General features: G+C 43.7%; 1 protein-coding gene across 6 annotated transcripts in view; it reads right to left on the bottom strand.

Annotated features, from left to right (window-relative positions):
* Window positions 1-7938: 7938 nt before the first annotated feature.
* The window catches only part of LOC135917201 (epoxide hydrolase 2-like), a 40522-nt gene continuing 21191 nt past the window's right edge, over window positions 7939-27269 (bottom strand). For 5 of the 6 annotated variants that reach the window (XM_065450716.2, XM_065450714.2, XM_065450715.2 and 2 more), the window contains 5 exons: window positions 23634-23770; window positions 18676-18788; window positions 13376-13553; window positions 10330-10466; window positions 7939-8691 (listed from right to left, as the gene is read on the bottom strand). In XM_065450716.2, the coding sequence (XP_065306788.1) occupies window positions 8273-8691; window positions 10330-10466; window positions 13376-13553; window positions 18676-18788; window positions 23634-23770 (984 nt within the window). In that variant the 3' untranslated portion in view covers window positions 7939-8272. The remainder of the gene's footprint in view (window positions 8692-10329; window positions 10467-13375; window positions 13554-18675; window positions 18789-23633; window positions 23771-27269) is intronic. The other variant, XM_065450712.2, reaches the window with a different exon arrangement.

The raw sequence follows: 27269 nt of genomic DNA, 5'->3' as shown, positions 1-27269 counted from the left end.
CTGGGAAATCAACTTGAGGGGACGCCAAATTGATCGGCCGTATTTGGTCGTCTCCCTTCGTCAACGCTTCGTCGTTCATTAGCTATCCTTTCCTTTTGTTAAAGTTATGCATCCACTTATTTATTTTTTCCTATTGCTGTTAGGTGTTTCTAGTATAAGCGTTTTCCTGCAAGAACAAGAAATTGAATATTGAGAAAATCACATGCCCTGTCTGTCGCCTTTCTCTTCATTGTTCCGTCATGCTGCCCAAGTTAGGTTTGAATCGCCATCCGTTTGCTCGCCTGTTGGCCATTCTCTAATGCTCTTAACATCATTAGGGCGCTAATGAAGACAAGGCGTCTTGTCGATACGTTGGCTCTAGCCTGAAATGTTCCTTATTCGACCGTAATTGATATTTCTGTCAAACACGTATAGATTACATCAGTGAGTAAGGAAAAACTTGATTCAAAATAAATAAAGATGGCACGATGATTGTGAGCCCTATTCTAGGACCCCAATGGCACGGGCGGCTCGCTAGGCTTGGTCCAGAAGATCAAATTGGCTCTCCCGGCTTTTGTCCGCAAGCCGTGCCTCCCACTGCCTGTTCCTCAATAGTGGATGTTTGTGTATTATGGGCGGCCTATGAGCGGAGACCTCTCGGGGCACTCCCACGTGGTGTGTTTTAGTGTGGGTGTGTCTGTGCAGCCCGGAACTTGTCAGTGAATCTCGTGGGGTGTATTCTGTGCAGGTGGTGGAGGTTGAGGTATGTATTCGTCTGAATACGACGTCAATCCCTCTCCTGCTAGCTGTTTGAATTCGAGTGCGAATGTCCAAAACATCTCTATTCCTGTGTTTGCTGTAAGAGGATGTCACGAGAATTAGGTGGAAGGTCGTCGCTGGGCCATGCCATTGGTCAGACATTTAATCCTGAAGGAGTAAGGTCAGCCCTCGCGTTCCCTGCCAATCTCTCGTGTTGCGAGCCCCATATGATAGGGTGGGAGTCTTCTAGTTTATGTCCTGAGATATTGATTATTGAGTAGGGTGCCGTCTCATTTAGAAAGAGGCTGAAAGCAGCTTGTGAGTCGGATAATATGACACGTTTGGCGCTGGGCGTCCTGAATGGCCAAGCCGATAGCTGCCGCCTCTGCCACGCATGCCGAGGAGGTATTGAGGGATGCCGTTGTTACGTTGTTTTTACACGTAGAAACTACGATGAAGGCGTCGGAGCTGGTTCCACTACCATAAGTGTAATGCACTCCCGGTCCTATTCCGAAGCGTTTTGGGATAGTCTTTGGCCTTGCTCTGCGTCACTCAGGAGTGTACTTCGGATGCATATCCTTGGGAATCGGGGCAACTGCAATGTACGACCGAACGTTGCGGTCTGTCTGTGCCATTTCCTCTCCGCATACTGTGGTCTCAGAGCAAAGCCTAACTTCGCCAATAGTTCCTTGCCTTGTTTTGCAAAACAAGGCTGTTCTTTCTGAACATATAATGTCACGTCTGTGTGCTTGTCAAAAGTGTTGTGTAGACCTTGTCCCTCGACTCCCTCTGTGCTAGCGCATTCTGGAAGACCATAGGTGGCTTTGAAGGCTTGTCTGATTATTCTATTTCCTGCATTATATCATAGTTCGTGACATCCTGATCGGGAAGGGCATATCATACCTAACCTGACATACCTAACTATATGCATACCTACCTATACATAACATACCTACCTATACCTAACCTGACGCGCCGTTTTTCTTTTCAATGTGCACACCCCTCATGTAATGTCCTGTTCAGGGAGCTTTGAGGTATAAAAAATAAATAATAAAGAAGTAAATATGAGATGCGAATATTTGGACAAGGCTGATGATCTCTCCCTCGGTTCGGCAGCCTCTGCCACGTTTCCTGTGACTGTCTTTAGTTTTTGAAGGGTGTCGGACATTCCATTTCAGAAAATAGTAAGAAATAAATATTGGGGCATCTATTCTGTATCATCATCTTTCGTATATTGTCTGTGTTGCTTGAGATGTGAAGACAACGATGCGAACGAGAAAGAAACGACTTCCAGAGGCGGAGATGTCAACGAAAAGATGCTAATGACAGGGTAAGGTTGGTCACTGTAATTTACGCACCAATCTAACTGCCCTTCATGATTTGGATACAACACTTCAATGTGGCTGCATGTTTATAAGAAATGTTTGCCCTCTGTGGCTCATAAAATAAACAAGACATCGTACTTATGTGACAGGCCTAACCTTTGCCTCAAGGATCCAAAAAGCGGCTATGCTGACGTTCTACACCCAGAGGTAGACGAAACACATATGGACGTCATATTCCGCAAAATTCTGCCATACACTTTCCTTAATTCGGCGGGTCAATTCAATGTAACAAATTTCTTTGTTGTTGGGGCAGAAAGATCACCAGAATAACCGTCCGGTACCGACTGCTTTGCACCAGGCATGTCGAAAGAAGAGAAAAGTTGAGGGGGGAAAAAAAGGTGTGAAGAGAATCTGTTCGCAATAACACGAAGCACACAACTGACAACGGTTACAGTTTTTCATTTAGCCCCAGTGCATTTAAAGAGAACATACTACTGCATTTAGAGAAACTCAGATTGACGTTGCCTGTGTCTACGGTAAGAAAATTATGTTTTTCGTAAGGGCGTAAGGGGACGGTTCTCAAGCTTGCCGTGAGTGATGCAGACCGCTTTTATTTGTGCACCGAAACGAGGACAACCATTCAGACGATGCACAGTCGCCTCATTCACCCATCAACATCACATTCGGCAGGTGATGATCATTTCCATCAGGACAGAGTAGGCATTAGCAAAACCTAAATTATGATAGTAGTACCACAAAAGACAGCGAAGACAAAATGTGAAAAGGATGGATGCTACCATATTCGTTTTGCTTTACAATAATCATAATGAATCAGCCCGGCTGTCTGTCCTTTTGCATTTAATGAGTGTACACTACTACAAGCCACAGCGGTCAAATGATAGTTGCATTCAGTCATGGTAAACCGTCCAGAAGGCGATAATAGAGATGGAGAATCAGGGGAAAAAGATTTGTGAAGTCCACCGCATTCTATTGGACTAATGCAAGCGCGTGGAGCTTTCTCGCCGCATTCGCTCGTGACATTGGCGAAGCAATCAAAACGAAATTGTCATAGGCAATCAAGCGGCTGCATATGCTTGGCTCTTTCCGATGACACCGCAAGTATCCATGACTTGGTAGCCATTCAAAGGGAACATCATGTGCCTTCTCAACAGCCCGACGGTAGCTTTCTCTTATGGCCATAAAAATTAAAAAAAAACAGGAGCTTTTACGTGCCAAAACCACTTTCTGATTATAAGGCACGACGTAGTGGCGGGCTCCTGAAATTTCGAACGCTTGGGGTTCTTTAACGTGCACCTAAATCTAAGTACACGGGCGTTTTCGCCCCCATGGAAATTCGGCCACCGTGGCCGGGATTGGTTCCCGCGACCTCGCTCTCAGCAGCCCAGCACCATAGCCACGGAGCAACCACGGTGGGAAGCCACAAATGGTTGCTCATGGGATTCACGAGGTATGGACGAGACAGGCGCCTCTAGATCAGCTTCCTAGGAATCGCAGAAAATGTACCATTTCTTGGCTGTGTCGTATTTATTACATTAAAGCCTGCACACGCATGACGCGCAAGCCTGGCTTCCATCTTCGATGGTAAATGCGTTGTCCTGCATTTTATTTCAACAGATTTAACCTGGACGAATACTGGTGAACAAAAGCTCTAATTGATCCTTACATGCAAACATGTACGGTGTAAGGCTGTGGAGTCACTAATTTATGCCTTGTTTGCGCATTGAATAGCAAGACATACTGGGCGTGAGTGTCTGGATTCCAACGGCGTCGACGGTAGCGCTAAATTGAATTCTTGGGTTTTACCTGGGAAACCCACAGTTTCATTATGAGGCGCGCCGTAGGGAGAGGGGGGGAGGGGGGCTACGGAATAATTTTGAACTCCAGGGTATCTTTAACGTACCCCAATGCATGGGACATGGGAGTTTTCGCATTTCGCCCTCACCGAAATGCGGCCGCCGCGGCCGTGATTTTATCCCGCGACCTCGTGCTTAGCAGCACAACACCATAGCCGTTAAGCCACCGCGGCAGGTAACTGTAGCGCTGCAACGATCTAATTCGATGGTAACAATGAGTGGTGAGCAGTAAAGAGAGGATTAAAACTATGGATAGGTTGCCTAGTTCTTGACAGGCAAGCATGATGAAGAGGTATCCTTACGGTATGTCTAAATTGCGCTGTTAGAGCATCGACCACAATGTACGTGCGTTGCTTTCGGGTATTCAGATAATATGGTGACAGTGGCCGCTGTGCACCCACACTTAGGCAGGCCGAGGCACGTCCGGAAAACTTTAGCTCGTACGAGTGCCTTGTATCGTCCGAAGGTTTACTTTACTGGCGTCACCCAGCGCCGGTAGGCCGCACTGTAAGAAATCCATGAATAGTGAATGATACAGCAGTGCCAACGATTGCACAGGTGTGCCCCATAACATCGGACGTGTTTCACATTGCTCTAATCAGGGTGTCGGGCCGTAAAAAAATACCGGTTCGGTTCGGGTCCACGTTCAGCGCGCACTGATTTTGTTCCAGCCTGTTCCGGTTTGACCGAATGAAATTGATAACCGTGCAGTTCACGAACCGGTTCTGCACAGTAATATCTATCTTGCTCTATTGTGACATGTGGCACAGTGCTATCAACTTGTTTACATGGCGCATGCGTAGTAGTTGCGAGGAAGTGGAAAAACGGCAGACACTTAAGATTGCTTACGTGTAGCAATGCGAAACACTATAGCCACGCGGATGAAACTTAGCCGAGTAATGTTCTTATATCTATTAAAATTGTTTCTGCCGGTATTTCAAACGCTGTGTGTTTGCTTACTCGATGGCTACTAGATTGCAACCTTTCGGCTATTATTATTATTATAAATAATCACTTGCAGCACCACCTTCAGCGGAATATTTTCGTCGGAGCCGATGTTTCCGACATCGAATAAATAGTTGCAGTAAGTAATATCTTAATATTGTACAACTCCGAATATCTGTATTCCACTCTATGTGTCGAAGTAACGAAAGTCCGTCATGGTGGCCAGATAGCCACGGCGTTCTACAGCTGAGCATGACGCCACAGTTTGAATTCCACGCTACGGCGGCCGCATTCCGAAAGGGGCGGAATGCAGTTCGTGCATCGTGCACCGCGCAAACCATGGCGCACCTGTGCCTCCTGTTTGTGTCCCTTGTGGTGCTTTCGCAAATTACCCTGTTTGACCAGATGTACCAGCCAGCTCAAGTGAACACGATGTTAACTATGCGCGGTGGTTTGTGCGCTCAGCAACAGGTTGTTCATTTGGGCTCGTTGGTACACCTTGTCAAGCAGCAGATGCTATTCAAACAGACACAGGTGTTTTACATCTACATTTTGAGCGATGTACGGCGTGGCAAGGCCCACGTAAGGCAGATGATTTCCGTACTTAGCCTTGTATTTAGCCTTTAGAAGAGCTTTTGTTTACAAGTTAAAACAAAAATGTTCTCGAGTGTCTCATCTACTTTGCAGTTTCGGGACATTACACCTCGTAATTTGGATTTCAGTTTTGAAGTTGCATAAAATTTAAGTGTTTTAACGAATTATGCGAGGTCGGGAAAGTTTGTGTGAGGCTGCTTGGTTTTACGCCAGGCATAATGTACGAGATCGTCTTGGCTATATACCACACTCATTTGAAAACATTCTGGCGACGATATGACATTATCACACCATAATTTGGAGGCCTGATACGTGTACTGAAGTTAAGTTCATTCCTTCAGTCTATTTCCTTCCATCTTTTCCATGCACAGAGCGGGAAAACCAGCGTCACCGTTGGTGGACGTGTTTAGCTAGCCTTTTCGCTTTTTCCACACCAAAATAATGTTTTACGTGGGCTCTTCAATCACGCCAAAAGCAACAACGGCTTGCGAGTTTGTGTGGTGGTCTGGTAGAAGAGCGCCCAGAAATAAGACGAAGGGTAAGAAATGACAGGACGCGACGCTGAAGCTCAACGAAACTTTATTAAAGAGAGGCATATAAAATACCCGCTCATTGATGCCATCTCACAGTCAGAAAATAACCGAGAAAATAACACACACACACACACACACACACATATATATATATATATATATATATATATATATATATATATATGTGTGTGTGTGTGTGTGTTTGCGTTTGTATTTTTTCATGCAAGAAAGCTGGTCTTTATATTATCGTTTATTCGTGCGGAATAGAGCCACGCCCACTGCATGAAGGCAGTGTGCGTGTTCTGTGCCTAAATTGCGGAAATAAGCGTATTACCTTGATTTTATTCCAGAGTGTTTATGTAGCACCGCAATAAAATCTGGTCCTATTTGACACTCCGCCGTAGCGGAACAGCTATGGCATTGCGATGCTGGACTCGATGTCATGGGTTTGATCCCGGCTGCATAGGCCACAATTCTACGGGAACGTAATGCAAAAAAAATAAAGAAAGAAAGGTGCGCCAGAGCCGATCTCACAAAGACTCGTCGGTGATGCGCTAGCATTGAATCATTATAATCACAGCAAGTCAGGCCACGTCTAAACATGTCATGAGGCGTGTACTGCAGCCTGACGCTTCTTTCGAGTTTCCCGAAGAAAACTCGGTGCCATCTAGCGCCGCCTCCGCGAAGCCTGCGCGTGGCCTCCGAAATTAATTACGAGAAGTGCGAGCGAACGCTGAGAAACGCGTCATGGGGCAACCGGGCTCCTCTGCGGCGACGTCTGCTGCACCGAAGGAAATATCGACCACCTGCTGTGCCACTGTCCACGGTATCCCCCAAAAAGACAAGAACTTGCTAACGCTCTCCAAAAACTGGACAATCGGCCACTTTCCGTGCAGGTGCTGCCGGAACACCGCCGCAATCGCTCGTCAGCCCATAAAGCGGCAATAGCATCTTTGTGTTTCTTGAGGACAACGGGCTTGTGTGAACGTCTGGGACTATCAGTGCAATTACTATTAGACCACAGCTGTCGGCGAACTCACCGCTTAATTTAGCTCTTTAATTCCCTCCTCTCTCTCCCTGTCCTCTTTGTTTCCACCTTTCCCATTCTCCCTTTTTAGGGTAGTCAACCGGACGCTATTCTGGTTACCCTCCCTGCCTTCTGCTTTTCTTTTTCCTTCCTTCCTCCTTTCTGCACACGCTGCGCCATCTAGTGGCACTGCCGATAAGTCCGCCTGGTCGGCATGGTCTCCGAGACGAGAAGCGTGGCGTACTAGTGCCTACGAACACTGAGAATTGTTCCCCCGCTTTCCGCACACTCAGTGGCGCATACTCAGTGGCGAGAGGTTCAGTGAAGTGCGACACATACACAGTGCATCTGGGCTACAGCCTGCTAATTCGTCGTGTTGCGGTCCTTGATGAACCATTGGGACGTGGATCCGATTCTGCTCAGCATCGAACGAATTTGAGGGATAACTTTCGTCATTGTAGGCTGGTACATTCCCAATGGCACATACATAGTTCACCAAGTTGGCTTCAAGTATACTCATTCAAGAGTGGCACAGACCTACTGACACATACCTAGTGCCCCAAGTATACGTCAAAGCGGTTCCCTGAAGACCACTATAGACCAAGTGGCACATAACCAGTGCTCCAAGTCGGCGTAACAGAGTTTCTTGGAGCAGCGACGCCCTACCTAGTCGCGCATCTGCAGAGATCTATGTCTGCGCGAAATAGATTCGTTGAAGAGTGGCACGTATGTACACACTGGCACATACTCAATGACCCAAGTTCATCCGATGACTGGTTTCGGACCTCAGCACAGCATCCCGATTCGCTAACCATTTGACCACGGACTGCCCAGTAGGCGGTTAGATACGGATAGAGATACAGACAATATTTATATTGTGGTTTTCGGTGCGTAAAACCTAAGAATATAATTGAAGATTTTATTTTACATTAGGTGGTATACTATTACGTGCAGTCGCAGAGAAATTCACAAGCCAGGATGTTGGACACCGATAAATGAATCAGTGTTTGCCAGCCAAAACACATATTACGGTAATTGGGAGGCTTAGGAGGATTAGAATATGATAATAATGATAACACGTAGTGGTGACATTTCTTGATCGAACGTTCTCTGAACGCAGCATGGTTTGTCTGCTCTTCTTAAGTACTGCATAAATATACGTGCGTTTTAAAACGTTACTTTTATTTCTCTATTGCGAGGACCATTTGTCGATGTGCATCTGAAAGCCGGTCCTTTTCATCCTTTCATTGGTCTGGGAAGGTTGGCATTACGGGGAAGCCACGGAAACAATATCGACAACCATCCCCGCGGGGTTGGAAAGCTGGCTTCTTGACACATTCCCTGCACGCTCTCTGGTTTCACTTCTCCTGTTGCTGTTGTGGTTTTCGTGATATTCGTTGCAAATTTACGAATTTGCTCAGTTACTTGCGTGGAGCATTCTCTGGGTAGCCAGTGGCCTGCGCCTCTGTAGTACACGACCTCTGATGTTTGTAACCACTCCTGGTTATACTTGGCTATAGGAGTCATAATGAATGCATCTTCCTCTGCCCACAGAATCAAAGTGGAAACGTTGATCTTCTTGTACGGCAGCTTCTGTAGTTGTTTACTGTCATTGTTGAAGGCACGGTAGTAGCTTATGGCACCGGTCAGCGAACCTTGAATGAGAAGAGCAAAAAAATAAAACATGCGGAGTTTTAAGGAAGAGAAAAATAATATCGTATAATGTGTTAACATATCACATACGCCTAGTTCATTGCAATGTGTTGCACCGGACAGTAAAACCGTGCGTATCATATTAGGAATGCACGCCCCTATAATTGGGAACGAAGGCGACATCAGGTGCCTTGTTTCATTATCAGGAAAGCATGCAAGAGGCAAGTTTTAGGTAAAAATAATGATTATGTGCGCTGTCCCATCTGTCGTACTCGTATATTCATCCAGACTGGCGCACGCCCGCCACCTCAGCCGTTTGCAGAAGGGCATATGAAAAAAAAACAATGTACGAAATTTAAAAAAAAAAAACATTGCAGAACTGTACCTTGTGTGGCCACTCCTATTTCGAATATACTATATGATTTGTCAACTCTACGAAGCACCACGGAGCGCGAAACTTAAGAAAAGAGTAAGCTTCTGCGGGCGCAAGGCTTTAGATGAAAGATTACACGAACATTTCGTTAGTTACAAATTCAAGAGTCTGCGAGTACCTCACTTCTCATAAACAGAGCCGGATTATATTTTGATGTTTATGAAGGCTGGGATTTGACTGATATCTGCTTGGTATACGTTAGGTGCCTACAAGTTCTCGTAATATGACCACCAATTTCTAATCAAAATTAGGTTTCATCTTATATGTTGATAACGTCATATAGCGAGATTAAAACTGCATCGTCCACGAAACCTGAGCGATATTTTTTCTTCTTAGAATCTGCGGCCTAAATGTCAGAGCTTGATGCAGTCCGGAACCTCTTCCGGCGGAAGACGAAGAGTTCGTGCTGGATTACAGAGGGTCAGGGGTATCAAATTAGCATAATAAAATAAATTTAAAAAAGAAGGAGGCTTGCAGTCGTGTTTATCTTCAATAAACATCCTTTTGTTTATTTTAACTGAGCAGCACCATGGAAGGAGTGCGATGTATTTCTAGGGAACATAATTTCAAGAAGAAAAAAATATGTTCAAAGGAGGACCTAATATAAACGGACATATAGTAAGTGAAATGCTTCATTTTCCAGTTTCTCCTCACTGATCTATCCCACTCAGCTAGACTGACGCGATAACAGCGTCTTCCCTATCACTCCCTTCTTTCCTTCTTTCTGTGGAGAGCTTACGGTAATCCTTCAAAGCTGGCGTTTAGAAAAAGAGGCCGAGTACCACAAAGGAGCGGCGATTGGACTGGCGGGACGCGTTAACAGCCACCGCTTTTCTGTTTCTTCGAAAATGCATAAATGAAATTGCCATGCATGTGCCCGATGGCTGGCGTCTATGGGCCGTCGCGATTCATGCAACGCGATCACTGACGTTACATAAAGTGGGAAAAAGCAGAGGCTTCAATAGGTCCAGCACGGAGCAAGTGATATGTCATGCGAGATTCCAGGGTTTCTGCTGCGCGTTGCGGAAGAATATTTGACTCTTATGTTCAACGTAGGATTGAATACTCATTAGGAATCTTTTGTCACTGTTGTCGGGAAGTGTTTTGGTGCCCCTTAAGTTACCTTTTTCTAGGATGTCGCGCAGATGTGTTACAGTATTCTTCCATGTTCTTATGTATGACGATCCTAGGCAAAATATATACATACCATTCTGCGAAAACATGTACTTGTGGGCCTCTGTCTCGTTTGCAGTGAAACCCCTGTGCACTTTGTCAAAGAACTTCAAATCGTGCATTATTAAATACCGCTCGGGAATAACGGGATGTCGAAATGGAAGTTGGTACCTGCAATAAGGATATGAGTTGATCACATAGTGCAGGCTGTACCACTGGCTCTACCTCTACCAGTACTACTCTCCGGGTTAGATCTCGTAGGCATGCATAAGTACCCAATAATGTGTACGGGGGAACCGTCGCCGCCGTAGCACACTTGGAAGTGCAACGTGGGCGTAATGCAGAGTTTCTGGGTTCGCCTCCCGCCGGGGGCAAGTTGTTTATTCGTTAACATTCATTTCCTTTCAGCTTGCTACTACATTTCAAATAAACCTGCACATGTAACTTCCCCCATGCTGTCTTTGGCTTCATTATCTGTTGGATTCATATGGTTCTGATTCACATAGATCGCGCCCCTCTGTTCCCGTTCTCGTTGAGGCACCACCTGTGAAGTCACCTGCTGTACGCCTGCGTCAAACGAGCTACCCCACCAAAATAGCTCATTTGCATGTCTTATGAATACGGAAATACTCAAAACTTTCGAAAACCAAACGGAATATTGTCCCAATTAATACTGACTATATGAAAATACAAATACTTTCAGAATATATTTTGAACAGTTTATCTCGTTGACTGTACACAATGAAACGTTAAGAAATTAAAGAAAATATGACAACTTCGTTCCCCCGCCACAAAGAGTAATGAATAACTCTTGTACTACTGTAGGCTTCCCGGCGTCCTAACGAAATTAGACATTTTCCTCTCAATTGCAATCGATCCCAATAAACTTTTATTTATAAAAGGCATTCGTCAGTTGGTATTTGGTGTATTCACATCTGTGCTTTGTCGTCGGAATAAACCTGAATGTGTTTTAATGCAACCTACTTGATGCATACGGGGTGCTTCTTGCGGTTACTGCGCGACACTGGAGCACTTTGTGTTAGAATGCCCTGCATCGCTACTGACGGAGCATGGCCTACTTGACCTGCAGTGTAAGATCAGTGCCTGTATCCGTGTGGTTCTGCTTCTTGACGCTACCGACTCCGGACACCCTGCCTACTTTTCAACAAGAAACTGGCTTGGCTTCCTGTTTGTGAGAAAGGTTGCAGGGAAGGAAATATTCTTTGATAACTCTGTCTTTGCTAACTAATGTCTTTGTACAACCTTCTGTGATAAGTGCGATCTCTGTGCTTTATTTTTTATGTTCCTGCGTGTATGTTCTTGCTTCAATTTCGTCTTTGGGGCTTATCGTCTTGCTCTTTTTTCCGTGCTTACTTCCCTTCTCATCGTAACTTCCTTTTCTCTCCCCACCTTCCTAAAGAGTAGGCAGGCTTTGTGCGCATCTCGGTGGCACTACTCCTTCTTCCTATTTCGTTCTCTGCCTGTGTATGATTGTTTTGAGAATGCGCTTCTTTTTTGGCTCTGGCGTAGCCGCAGATGTCATGCATTTCTGTCGTTAAGGTCATGATAGCGCGCATAACTTTCTAGGCTGGTGATTGGCGTGGCCAAAGCGCCCAGGCTCTCTGCTTCTGTAAACAATACACCGTCCAATTGGTTGCACACGTTTCAAAGAAGTTGCCGTTGGATGTCAAAGTGGGTGTAGTGGCACCCGTCACCTGGTCACGGTAGTAGTCACGGATGGTCTCCTCACGAGTACCGGCCGTGGTCGCATATGGGGCAGTCAGCAATTCCAATAAGGACGGAGCACGAATTTGGGACAGCTACACCTAGTCGTAGGGGGCACCACAGCGTAGTGTCCCACCGGATGAGCGGTGACAGTAATCGCAGCCACAGTGATGGACGAGCACGAACAAAGGACCGTGTGCGTACTGCGAAATCTCCCGTGTGCAGCGGGTCATAGCCAATGACGTTCTTCTGCACAGTAAGAGTGCACGGCTTCGTTGCTGCATCAACCTCGATTTACTGGACATGGAATGCGAAGCCGCTGGTTCCTAATATGTGCAGACTGATTGCGCCAACTGAATGGGCACTTGGTATCGGAGTGTTTTGTGACATCGTTGTTTGTAAGCTGTAGCACATACAAGGTCATCAGCGTCTGTACAACAGCTGCGCTCTTGCTTCCAAAAGAGCAACGCACAACATCCTGTACATTCTTGGTGAAGTAGCTACCGGTGCGGCGATACTGCATGCCAGAGGGTTTTATCTGATTAGTTAAGCGAATCTATTCAGCTGCGTCTTGGCGGCAACTACTGTGTAGATTTCATGCCAGCACACTCATGAAAAGTGCTTAATATCTCATAGCTTTCTTGGCAAACATAAATTCAAACTTCTATATTTATTGTATTTTGCGAACAATAATTGCTTTGTATCCATTTTATTGATCGGTCATGGCACTATACGTGGAGAAATTATAGAATATGGCATGCAGATAGACAAAAAGAAAAAGAAGAGGCGGGAATTAATGTCTGTCCTTGTTGTTCTTCTAATAAAATATTACCGGGAATTCAGATCCTGCCCATGTAGTGTAAGAGTTGTGGAATATGCATTGTCAACTTTGCTGAAATCTGATAAAGTTTATCGCTACATAGTCGCTGGAGGCGTGAATTTGCTTGTAATGCTGAAGATTACATTTCAGCGCATATCCAAAAACATCTTTGTCATTAAACCAAACAGCAGCAGAACATATAAATTGAAGGGTATGAGCGTCAATGCATGTAAGGATTGTGCTTACACTGAAGGGTCATGTTCGGGCGTAGAATCTTTTATTGCTGTCTGCTGGACTCAGTTTTATTGTGCAATAAAAGAATATACGATTCTGCACCGTAAGATACAGTACTAAGCTTGAGATCGTTAATTCAAGGATCTTTTTCTGTCCGGTTCCATGGTTACAAATGTATCCTACTCACAACAATAATGTTTGCTACCTCGTCCCTTCATTGCAGTGTAGAAATCGGTATATAGATTAACTGAAACGAGCCTTTTGTAGGTGAAAATCGGAAGGAAAATAAGTACAGACATACCAGGACATTCTTATTTGCCTCATACTTGTAAAGAGTTGTTTTGCAAATGCCATCGGATGCATGCCGTTGATGATCACCATGCCGTCGATCAATTTTTCGTGCAATGTCGCAAAGCAGAAGCTGATCATGCCTCCCCAGTCGTGACCAACGAGAACCACCTTCCTTGCGTGGTTTGAATCTGCATTTAGAAAATATTAGTCTTTACCGTTGCACACTTTAACGAGAATCAATATGGTTTATTTCATTTAGGCTTGCCTGGTGACTTCGTCCTTAATCTAAGACATCAGGTAATTCACAGGAAATGACATGAGTGAAATCGGTCTTGGAAAGAACTGCGCACATTCAGATACCACAAAATCCTATGGCCCGACAATCAGCGTCATTTGGTTTTGGATAGTACTAATTCCTTCTTTCTTTCTTTCTTTCTTTCTTTCTTTCTTTCTTTCTTTCTTTCTTTCTTTCTTTCTTTCTTTCTTTCTTTCTTTCTTTCTTTCTTTCTTTCTTTCTTTCTTTCTTTCTTTCTTTATTATTTCCTCAGACACAGTCTAAGAGGGGGCGGAGGCTAAAGGCGACAGAGCGCCTGACAAGGGCCCCGGCTCCCTTGCACAATAAACACAGACCAAATACATCAACAAAGTTCAGTCAGACAGACATAGGTTCAGACAGTGGGCAATATTAAAAAGGGAGACTAGTCACTGCTCGAATATGAAGTCAGCAAATAATTGGTAAAAAATATTTACATGCGCAACATAATGGCTGCAACGTAAATACAGAACAAAGCAATTTAGTTATCAGTCGGCACGTTCAACAACATCATTCATAGCCATGGCACTCATCACAAAACCAAGACAATAACCAAGCACAATTTCACAGCCGTGTATAAAAATTGCACTAGTTGAGAGAAGCATGGCAAGGAGAACAAAGCGCACTTTGTGAGGTAATTTACAATAATGAAAACATAATGTCACTGTTCACAAGAAACTTTCTACAGTATTTCTTAAATGTATGTACATTTTTAATAAAGTCGACTTGCATATCTCTTCTGTTCAGAGCATTGGTTATTTGAAAAGATAATGCTTGCCTTCCGTAGTTGGTTCTAACTTGCGGCATTTTTCGTTTTGGGTTTCGGGTACTGTATGAATTTGAGCTGGGTACTGCGGAAATATGTAACTTGTATTTATTGATCCATTGCAATAGCTTAAAGTAGTACACCTGGTCAGCCTTCAACATGTTATATTTGGTAAATAATGGATGTGTTCTCAATAACTGCTTGTTGCCTTTAAAATTTTCCAGTATGCGCAACATTTGCTTTTGTAATACATTAAGTTTGTAGTAGTTGGTAGCCGTTGTTGTTCCCCAAGTCAAGATTCCATAGCTCATTCTAGAGTAAACCAGTGAATAGTATAGTGCCTGCTTTAAACGTTTGGGTATTAGATGTTGTACTTTGTAAATGCACCCAATGGTGCGAGAAAGGCTTGATTTTAGGTGAATAACGTGAGTATTCCATGAGAGATTGTGGTTAAACCAGACACCTAAAAACTTTTGTTCAGTAACCTGTTCCAGCAAGCGTCCTTCAAATCTAATGTTAACCGGGTAGCAGTCATGTTTATTGATTGGCTTAAAAATGACGTACTTTGTTTTATTTATATTTAGACTCAAGCGATTTCTTTGAAGCCATGCAGATAACTGTAATAAGTAGTCATTAACAGACGTCTCTAAAGATTGCATGGTTTCTCCGGTGAAAAAAACATTGGTATCATCTGCATACATTCAAGCAAATACTTGTTGCTTATTAATTTTTTTGGTATTTGTGTTAATGCAAAGGGTTGTTGATTTTTCTACATCAAAAATAATTTTCCTTCCGTTCATGCATTTATTGATGTGTGGCACGGCGGTCCTTAAGTGAAATGTTCATTTACAGCAAAGCTTTGTGAACCTATGGTGTGTTTTGAATATTTCACGGGCCTTGAAAGTTGCCAATTGCAATACCAAGCGGCAGTTGTAAAAACAGAACGATTGTGCTTGCCTGATTGCTCCTCCGCAGTAAAAAATACACCAAGCTATCAGCTTAGAAATGAGCTCATTGTGAGACATTATGCACCCGTTTTTTAAAGAAATATCCACAGCGATGTATGTTTGGAAATGCTAGTAGCTTATGATAAGTGCTGTTTAATTATTTGTTGCACTTAAACCGGTATCTTGGTTCTAAGCCCAGATTCAGACACGTACTTTTCTATTTATCGAGATTCTTCTCTTGGTGAGACAGACTACGATGACACGCTAAACCCCGGGGAGCTAGGCAACGTAGGTTCGCTATTAAATAAGCCTTCTGGTACTGAAAGGAGAGCCGAAAAAAGCCATGGTGCCGCTTACAATGTCCTATGGCATTATGATAACAACGGGACGGAGCCTTGTAGGTGTTACTATATTATTTATCATGAAACAGCACCTGATAATAAATAATTGAGTGGGTACTGACGGTATAGTAAATCAGGTTACCTGTAAGGTCGTTCGCGCGGCATGGCTGTGGTACTTGAAGTGATAAGTGTGAAATAGCGGACCTGCCTCATTTATTTATTTGACATACCTTCTAACGAAAAACCCTTGTTGGGGGGAGTGCGTTACTTGTTGTTTAATAGTAATGGCTAAAATATGGTAAGGTATACAACAGGAGGATAAGTGAGGGCAACAAGATACACGTAAGACTTCGTACACTGGGTTACACACTGAGGGTGCCAATGGAGCAGTGGCCAAAGTGGTTTTTCTTGTTCAGAAAAATAAAGCGGGTTCGGAGCAAGCCTTTTACCGGAGGACATACAATATGCCCATAAATTAAACGAGTTCCTCAATACTTCTTGCCGCTTACATTCCGTGTACTTTAAATTAAATCTCCAGGTACCATCAGGACTGCCCCGAAGAGCCGCGACCTATTTATGACGACTATGGATGGGTAATGACATTCGTCACTGCCTACGGCATTCGCATATGAATGGCCGATACCACGGTATGGCACCACTGTGGCGAAAAGGAAACCATTATCCGTATTCTGTGCCAGTATCTTCAGTATTGTGCACAGACACGCTCACTTACGACTGTGCTAAATAAATTTGATGACCGACCTCTGTCAGACGAGACATACCTCCAACACAGACGTGGCTCCTATCGGAAGGGAGTTAAAGCAGCGTTGTGCTTTTTGCGAACCAGTGGACTCAGTGAACGCCTGCAGTAGTTCAGGATTTTTTTTTTATTCTGGTTTTCCTTTCTTTCTAACTTTCTTTTCCCCAGGCATCGTACAGGGTATCCCACCATAATCTTGCTTCTGGATCACTTGTTTACCTTTCCTCTCTCTCTGCTTGATAAATGTCAAACGGTGTTCGAAAATTGTTCTTGCTTGATTTTTACTGTGAGTTCAATGTGCGAAATTATGGATTGAATTTTTAATGCATATATTGCAAGTTAGTCTGTTTGCAAGTGCAGTTATATGACGACAAGTGCGTTAATTAGGAGGAATCAGTTTTGTTCGCAGTTTCTGCTTCCCTTATATTTTTTTCCCTTTGTGTTTATAAACACGCCTAATTCAATGCGCATTGGCTACTTTGAATGTCTGCTTAAGTCTTCTCGTGTTTCTTCCCGATGCGCCAACCTGCTACATCGCAAACGCTTATTTTTTATTAATTTTGTTTATTTATTATTTAATAATGTTGTAGGCCTTTGCACAGGCACAAACAGGAAGTGGATTGTAAAAACACACATGATCATGAAAAAAAACAGGGAAAACTAAAAAGAAGAAAAAGAAAGAAAAAGATATAGCATTGAAAAGAAACCTGCCATATAACAACACTGGCATTCAACACAAGACACTTTATGTTCCCCAGGAATCAAGGAATAACAAAAGGTTCTCAAAAAATTGCAATATTAGTTGTATAACGTTCTTGTAGTTATGAGGGCTCAATGAAACACCACTATTAGGCACAATGCAATATTTACATTTCAAATCATAAGGACGTATACAATCACACGTGCACTAGTGTCCAATCATTCAACCAACTGATTATCGTTAAATTACGCGCTTAAATACTTTCCTGAGCAACCAAAATATGGCTCCAATTTTGCGACAAAGCCATGCACGGAATCTTATTCTACAATTTCCTTTGGCGACGCATTCCGGATTTCGATTGCCCACGGGAAATATGAATATCTAAACGTGTAGCACTGTGTCGAATACTGCCTGATGTGTTTATAATGACAGGTTCTATTGGAGTTTCGGTGTGGTGGCTGCACGTAATCTTGATTATTTATATTATTATTGTTATTACATAGCATAAAAACAAACTTCATGACAGCCACATAACGCCGACAAACAAGGGTAGGCAGTGCTGCTTTATTTCTAAGAGCACTTACGCTTTCATGTCGAGAATACTTAGAGTATTTAAATCGCAACGCTTTATTTTGAAAACTTTCTAATTTCTGTGAGCGTCCTTTCTGGTACGGGTTCCACACTATGCTTCCATACTCGAGAATTGGCCTTACTAAAGTTTTATATGCTGTTAGTTTCACAGTTAGTGCTGCAGTTAATTTTCTTCGCAAAAAACCGAGCGTTCGTAAAAACTTTGTAATTTATTATCAATAGGGGTATTCCATTTTAACGCACTTGTAAAGGTTATGCCTAAATATTTCACTGTGTCAGATTGTATTAAATATTTACCCATTAAAGTATATTTGAACCTAAAGATTGCGTTTCTATGAGTTATGGCCACATACTGTGTTTTCTTAAGATTAATTTCCATTCCCCACATGTTACACCAGCGGGCTACATTGCTTAGTGTAGTATTTAGTCTAAGCTGGTCATCGATTTCTTGCACGCATGTATAAATTACCATGTCATCGGCTAAAAGCCGCAATTTTACTCCATTTTCTGCACAACCAGCGATATCATTAACGTATATGAGAAATAATAATGGTCGCAATACGGGACCCCTGTGGTACCCCTGAATAAACTTCGAATTGGTCCGAGACATAATTATTTATGGTAACATACTGACTTTGGTTTGACAGATAGGCTGCCATCCATTCTACTATATTGTGCTCAATTCCGACAGACTTTATTTTCTCGATTAGTTTTCAGTGCATGACGCCATCATAACAGCTCAGTTTGCTCGAAAGGGCTAGCCACAATTACAAACACAAATCCACAGCAACAATGATAGTTATTGTCGGTCGGCATTAGGCGTCTGAACGATTTGACCCAGCGACACGAGCAACGATATTTATTAAGGTCAAATGCAAGCTACTGCACTCACTTAGGTGTTCAAGCAGTCCTTTTACATCTTCGATTAGATTCCGCATCAAGTACTGGGCGGTGTCCTCAGGTCTTGTAGTATTCCCATAGCCACGCAAGTCTGGTGCAACAACACTTTAGTGAAAGAAATAGAAAAGAGGTTTTCTACAGGAATGAACGACATAAATAATGATGTATCAAAAGCAAGAACCGTGATGAGCCTACTGGCGCTTTGAGATCAAAATTAAGAGGGAAAGCTCGAATGTACGAAATACGGCACCAAGATGCAGTCTCAATGTCAGTGTTAACGTGATCTGCATTGTAAAAAAAAAGAAAAATTCGACAGTCAGTCTCGTAGTGGACATTGTTCAAGAGATTCACTTCTTGAGCAACTGTGTGTGCAGTCTTGCGGAGCGTCACGGACGATTTTCATGACTTTAGCATTCTTTTAAAGTCTCTTGTTTTTTTCTTTCATTTAATAGCCACGCTCGACAATACTGTTCGTTGGTATTGCCCTGTTGTATTTTTAATCGCTTCCTTCTTTCTGAAAGCGGGATGGCATTGTGCTGCTTCTTGTGGCAGTTAGTAGCATGTTTGTTCTGTTTCACTGTATTATGTTGACATGGCGGTACATCATGTATGCGTGAATGGTATTGTGGAGTGCATTTAGGGACGAATGGCGCCAGGGGCGAAGTGTTACTCGGCGATTTTCAAAGGTTAGGTGGCAAAATATCTGGATTTTCTTTGAAAACATCGAAGTGAACATGGAGCTACCACGTCCGACATTGTTATCCACTGACGTCCAGATGTCTCGAAACCGTTTGCACCACTCGAGTACTGTTCGGCGGCTAAGTGTTGCCTCGCGATCTGCGCTTGAAATCTTGGTTGAATTTCTCTCGGCTTTAGGGCCTTCGTTCGTGAGAAACTTCCTTACAATGCGTCATTCCACCTCCGCATAACAGGTTCCTCCTATATACTGCTTAACACGTCCCGTTCCGGTGCGAACTCGCACCGTGGCGTGATATTACAGTGTGATATAGAAGGGGTCAGTCTGTTCAGGAGCGGTGCTCCACGCATTGCCGTGAAGCGGCCGGTGAGGAATTGTCCGGCACTTGAAAGAGGCGATCGCCATCCCACGCGACAGCCGAGCCGTCGCCCGCATCCGTCGCTCATTCCTGCTTTTGTTGGTTCTCCCGGTTGTCCGCGGGTCGCGTGTGTGCTTCGTAGTTTTTGTTACTCGCGATATTTTGTTGCTGTAGTTTACGTAGTTTAAATGACATAGTCGGTTAAAATAAACGCTCGATTTTCCCCGAGTTATTCCAAAATGAATTCTACCCAGCGCTTGCACCAGATTATAAAGAGCTCCCTGCGCGTAATTATTTTCTTAACTATTATATAATTTTAACCTTCTAACTACCTAAATATTTAGTGAATTAAACAAAAGGGTTATAAATTATTCCCAGTGAAATATTTATTCTCATAATAACTGAATAGCTAGTGCGAATAATTACTGCCAGAGTTATTGATAATTCGGAAATGACTTTTGCTAAATTCAATGCATTTTTGATCCTGTTACGTTTAGAAATGAAGTAAGCAGTCTTTTTATCTAGTGTTTGTGTATTGCTTGGGTGGTATTTACATAACAAAGAGCAGGATTTCCTTGATATATTTTTTCATGAGTGGCAAGTAACTGTAATAATAAGATGTCCATTTCCAGGGTTCTCGGTTTTCTGCAGCCTTAGAATGCACAAGCAACAGTTGTCTTTAACAACGCTAACTATCGTGCAACCTAAGATTTAATGCTGTTAAACGTTACGTAACGAGTTGAATACCACTCGTTTTCGATGTGCTTATCCTTTCCTAGCCTCTTCACGTAATACTCCACATCGGAGGTGGAGTATTACAACGAGCATTCAACAAACATTCACAAGCACAACCGGCGCAAGAAGCGGTCGTATCTGAGCGTGTTGAAGGAAATAAGGAGCGCGTGGTGTGAGACGCCTGATAGTTGCCATGGCACTGTTCCTCCTGCTCAGAAACAGTGGCCCTGCGTCCTACGTTGCGCCAACATATCGTACAGAACACCGGCCAAAGATTCAAAACACTAAGCCTTGATATCGCTGTCAATACCTCGCTCCTTCTGGCGAAACTGCCAACAATTTTTTTTGAGTCCCAATTTTGTAACGATGATTTTCTTTTCTTTTATTAGGCGCCGTTCGGGGATAGCTTAAGCCGTGCCCCCGATATCGCCGGTATGTAAATATTTGATGGAAAAGTGATCAGAAACAAGTAAACTGCCAGGAAAAGAATCCTTAAAAACACATGGACGCAAGTATGAAGGGAACATTTGTGGATACAGCAACTCTCTTAGGAAAACGTACAAAGCTGAATGCAGACCTGTCAAATTTTGAACTTAAGGTTCGTAATATGCCGCGAACACTACACCGAGACGTGCAGGGAAGAACCGGTTGGTTGCACGGTATTCTTCAAAGGTTGCTGTGAGAATGCGCTTGCGCTCGAGGCATGTCGTGGGGATACCCGGCAGGACCTGAAGGAATTGCAGTCGTTTTAATCAATCATGGAGGAGATATTATGCTTGAAAACCTCGCGGCCCTTTATACGCAATGCCTGACGGCTTCAATTGTACTGGAGAGCTGGAAGAAGACCAACATTACACTAATCCATGAGAAGGGATAGGCTAAAGAATTAAGAATTACAGGCCCATTAGCTTACTTTCACTAATATATATTATATTCACCAAGATAATTTCGAATATTATCAGTGAAACACTTAACTTCACTGAACCAAGGCATCAGGTTGGCTTAAGTAAGGGATATTCGAAAATAGATCACATCCATGTCATCGATCAGATAATTGAGCAATCAACCTCTCTATATTGCCTTCATAGATTACGAAAATGAATTTGAGTAAAGATACCAGCAGTGATGGAGGCATTGCCGAATCAAGGAGTACAGGAGGCATATGTGAACATCTTCGGCAATATCTACACAGATACGAAAACTTAGACGAAGAATTTCAGTTACTAGACTGCAACGGCTGACGAGTAAGGATCAAAGGCGAACATCTCAGAAACCTTTTGTTTGCAAATGACATTGATTTGTTCAACATACACTGCGGATGAATCGCAACAGATGATTGACGGTGACCTTCACTGAGAAAGTGAAGAGTAGGGTTGAAGATTATTATGCAGAAAACAAAGGTACGTTCAACAGACTTACAGCGAAACAATAATTCATGATCACCAGTCAGGGCAGGAATACGTTTAGTTCGGCCAATCGCTCACAGGAGACCTTGATGATGATAAGGAAATTTCCATAAGAATAAACTCGGTTAGAGAGCATACTGCAAGCATTACCAATACCTGTGCTCGACCAAAGCACTGTCGTTGAAACGAAACGTGTGCAATCATTGCCTTCTACTGTTAACATATGAGGCAGAAAATTGTAGATTAACAAAGAAGCTAGAGAGCCATTTGTGGACTGTGCAAAGGGTGATGAAAAGAAAAAATGTTAGGCGTTACGTTAAGGTACAGGAAGAGAGTGGTGTGAATCAGAGAGCGAACGGTGATAGCCGATATTCTAGTTGACAATAAGAGAAAAAAATGGAACTGGTCATGTAATGCGTAGGGCAGATAACCGGTGGACCATAAGAGTTGCAGAATGCGTACCAAGGGAAAGTAAGCGCAATCGTGGATAGCGAAATTTTAGGTGTGGAGATAAAATTAGGAAATTTGGAGCCGCAACTTGAATCAGCTCATCCAAGACTGGAATAACCGCAGACCTGTTGGTCCTGCAGTGGACATTAAAATAGGCTGATGATGAATCATCAGCCCCGTTTAATGGATGCATACTTTTTTTTAACGATCACTTTGTTTTATACATAGGACACAAGCTGTAGAAAACATAAAACAGCAGAGGTTATCAAGCAACAAAACGCTCTTAGACGAATTAGCGAATTTACTGCCGCGGGTATCGCCTGGTTCACAAACTTGCATGCATAATCTCGCTCAAAGCAAGTACAAGTCGGCCGTCTTTTTACGATCAGAAGATTTCAAACAGCAAATTTGAAGGCAGACGAGCGAAAGATTTTCGCGAGGATAATTATTTCTTTTCACAACTTGACAGATCATTCATTAAATCGTTAGTATACCCCACATTCACCAGTTTTATGGAACATTTGGGAGGTTTGGCTTTTATGTAAATGGGTTTTATAGCCACACGCTCTAAATGGTGCCGTAAGTTTAAGTACGGACCTGCAAGTAAACTTTGAAAAAAGACGAATTATTCTTATCTGAAGGGAAGAAGGAATCAGTAAGCTCATTTAGTACTAACTTAAATATGTACCTCAGACAACGCCAAACAAAGATAGACGAGGTAGCCGACATTTTCACCTCACCAGGAAATGCGTGTTGGCAGTGTTACAATATACAGTAGTAATATTGCAACACATAGAGCTCTAGCATGTCTGCCACATAAACGAGTGGCTCATTAGGAATCAGGATGCACTCTAGTTTCAGAAGTAATTTCTTTTAATTAGTTTACCTGGCACTGGCTCACTACTCAATATTTTGATCAAACAGTGCCATTCATTGAACCACGTTGAAGCGCGCAAATTGAAAGTGATCTTTAGGCAATGTTGTAAAAAAAAGAAAAGCGGTTTTCATCGATGAAGAATGGATTTTTTTCTTCATTTAATTCTTAGATTTTTCTTGGTATGTTACTAGGGGGACATATTCTTATTAACACGTTTTTGAATAAGCTTCGAGTTGATAGACAATGGTCGTGCTGTGTTCTTTCATAGGGAGCCTCATCGGCTTGAACGCTGTTTCTAGTAAAATCATATCTGCATTTCTGATGTGGTTTATTGTACTAGGACTAAAGTTTCGTTTAGTTCTATCATAAATTGCTCAAAACTACGTCACATCAGCGTTAAAAGAAGTCACAAAGAAGTCATACTTACCAAAATTCCTCGCTAAGGCTAGGTATTTGCCTGTTCCAAGAGTACCAAAAGTCGAGAAACCCATGCAGGAAAAGTAACATGGGCCTCGCTGTGCCATTCTCCGTGCATCCCTTTGTCACATAATGAACAGTAATGTTCTGAAAATTGTCCATGCAATTAAAAATTTTGCTGATACTACGCACACATATATGTATATTTGAAGCGAAGGTTTTGTGAAGCGGTTACGTAACTGCTTTAAAACTAAAGACGATGCGTCCCATTTCGTTTGCAACAAATGCTGAATACCATGAAATGCTGTGCAACCTGTAATTTCATGAAATGTTTACGCACAATAAAGGTCACAACCTTGTGGCATGGACTTTTTTTTCTTTATACGATACATCCCTCACAACCTATGACAAAATACAAGCTATATCCATTCCTGGCCATTCATGTACATGGCATTCATGTACATGGCATTCATGTAGCACGGGTTCTGGAAATATCCTTTAAAAAGTGAGTCTTCGTATGAATGACGTGGCGGAGGTGTATCCGAAGTGTCTCCTGCGAACATAGCACTTCCAGAGGCAGGCATCCAGCTTCTGCTACAGTCCCTGAGCGGGACGACCCCTTCGGAAGGCCAAGACATACGCGAAGGCAGTTGTTTCGTGCTGTCTCGAGTTTTCTCTTGCTTGTGGGAGATATTTTGTGTAGGATCGGGAGGTAATATCGTAGTGTTCCGTCGACGTAGGCCTTATGGAGGAGCACCATTGATCGACAGTTGCTGCCCCACTGTGATCCGGCTAAAAATCGGAATACGTGCGACGCCGAGGAAATCTTCTCACTCAATGTTTTCACTTTTTCACTTGGGGCGACCATGTGAGGTTCCTATCGATCGTCACTCCAAGAAACTTTTGCGTCTTGACGTATGGAAGGGCGCGACCACCCAAAACTAGTGGGTATTTTTCCATACACCTCCGCGTGAAAGCCATGGCAACGCTTTTGTTGGGGGACAATTTCAGACCCCTTGGATTTAGGTAGGCCGATATATTTGCTAGCGCTCTCTGGAGGCGTTGTTGGGTGGTACTGCGGGAACGCGCCGCACTCCAAATGCAGATCTCGTCCGCATACAGTGTGATTTTGACGCCAGGGGGCCGGTTTCTTTTCAGATGGATGAGGACTAAATTAAATAATACCGGGCTTAACACAGCTCCTTGTGGCACTCCCTTCTCGACGGCATAAAGCGCCGTGGGGCCACCTGGGGTACACATGAAAAGTTGGCGTCCTTGAAGATAGGCTGCAATCCATGCGTACAGACGTCTTCCAACACCAAGGGTTTCCAAAGCGTCAAGTATTGCTTTATGATAGACCGAATCACATGCTGCCTTAATGTCCAAAAATAATGCGGTAGGTATGTTTCCAGAGACCAATTCCTCTTCAATTGATGAGACCAAGGCAATGACATTATCAATTGCGGATCTATTTAGCCGGAAGCCATTCATTTCCTCCGGGTAAACTTTTGCAGTTTCCAGGAACCAATTTAGTCGTTTGCAGATCATTTTTTCGAATAGCTTCCCTACGCAGCTAAGCAGAGATATGGGTTTGAAGGAGGCGTAATTTGTTCGCTGCTTCGATGGTTCCAATACAGGAATGACTTTCGCAAGCTTCCAATCCATAGGAACCTCCCCAGTTATCCATGAGGCGTTGTAGTACTCCAAAAGGCGTAGGCGAGATGTGTGGCATAGATTTGCGAGCGCTTCATAACTCACGCCGTCATGGCCAGGTGATGATCGCGTGTTTACGTCGCCGATTGCTGCCGTGAGCTCTTCGATGGTGAACGGTAATTCTACGTCAGGAAGGGTAGCTCGAGGTGGACTAGGCTGACGACTTGCAATTTGCCGAAAAGGTTGTGCCCCGTTGAAAAGGAGCGTGCAGTACTGCTCTGCCACCTCTTTCAGGGATGCGCGCTCATGTAATGAGAGGGCGATAAAAGGATAAAGCTGTTGCGGCTCTTTGCGAATGTCTCTGACGACTCACCAGATTTTGCTCAGTGGTTGTCGTATGTCCAGTGTCCCACAAAATCCCTCCACCTTTTTTGGTCCAGTTTGGTGAGGTAACGTCGTATATGTCTTTGTGCCCGTCGACAAGTTCTGAGGTCTTCGATATTCTTAGTACGTAGAGCCTTCCTTTCGGCACGCCTTCGAATGGCACATAATCTTTCAAATTCCTCGTCATTTGTTGGTGCATTACAATGCTTAGTGGCAGAGCGGGTACATTGTTTGAGGCAATGAGCTATTGTCGGTATTATTTCTGTATTCGTAGTCGAGGCTGTGATTCCTTTGTCTACGGCTGCTGTGTAAGCTTCCCAGTCTACCGACTTCAGTTTCACTTTTCTGGGTGACGTCTGAAAATGAAGGGCAGAGATTAGGATCGCGTAGTGATCACTACCTCGAGTCTCGAAATCTGTACACCATCCGAACATAGGGGCCACTTGACTTGATACGAATGTGACGCCAATGCAGCTAACAGTCGTCGAATTTTTCAGGTATGTTATGCCGCCATCCTTCAAGGGCTCTGTATTGTATTTTACGGGAAGCTTCGCCAGCTTGGCACCCCGAGCACATGTATGTGAACTGCCCCAGATCTCGTTATGTGCGTTGAAATTGCCACAAATAATATGTGGAGACTGAGTGTTTGTCAACAAGTTTTCCAATCTGGACACGTCGAAAGGTGATCCTGGTTCCAAGTAGACGCCGATTAGGGTAAGCACTTTGGATGCAATCACTGTGGTTGCGCAAATATATTCGTTCTTGTCATGTGGTGTTACGTCAATCGCAATCGTTGCGAAATCCAATGAGCAGTCGGCTAATTCCATTTTGTCGCCTTGAATGATGAAAATAATACCCCTTTATCCTAAAGTGCTCGTCGACGCGAGACTCGGAAATGACTAAAAAAGGGAATCGGTACACTCGCGTAAGATGCTTGAAGTCCGCTAACTTCGAGCGCAAACCGCGAGCGTTCCACTGGAATATAGTACATGTGCGGAAGTGTTTGTTGGTGGACACCGCTTGTGAGACGATAGTTGGCGAAGCCATCGTTGCTACTGCGAAGAATCACGGCTTTGCGCCGTGAAAGAAGACGACACTAGCGGTTCCAAAGCCAGGACAGCCTCTACTTCAGGGATGCTCTTAAACGATGGGCTGGCACGGAGAATAGCCTTGATTGCGGCGAACATCATGGGAATCAGCATACTTGATATATCATTTGCAGTGCTACCATCTAACAACTTTTCTTGGTTCTTCCTGTTCTTCTGCTGTGACCTTGAGGACACTTGGTGCTGTCGTGGGGTTGAGCATATACCACTTGAGGGCTTTGATAGATTCGTTGCAGCTGAAGGCCTTTGTTGGTTTTCTTTCACGACTGAGGCGTACGACTTTTTCAAAGCCGTGTCGCTGCGCTGCACCGTGTCGTGTTGCTTTTGGTTTGTAGATGTATACATCACATCTGGATTCGATGGTGGTTTTCGTCGTTTCCGCACTTTTCCTTGGATTTGCTCCATCGTCCGTGCAAGAGTGGCTGGTTTCTTTTTGGGACACCCTCCGTATGACGCAGCATGCTCAGCTCCACAGTTTGCACACCGAGGCTGGGAACGTGACG

This window comes from Dermacentor albipictus, chromosome 7 (assembly GCF_038994185.2).
Source record: "Dermacentor albipictus isolate Rhodes 1998 colony chromosome 7, USDA_Dalb.pri_finalv2, whole genome shotgun sequence".
NCBI classification, from domain to species: Eukaryota; Metazoa; Arthropoda; class Arachnida; order Ixodida; family Ixodidae; genus Dermacentor; species Dermacentor albipictus.
The sequence above is the reverse complement of the archived record's forward strand: the minus strand, read 5'-3'. Positions and strand labels throughout refer to the sequence as shown.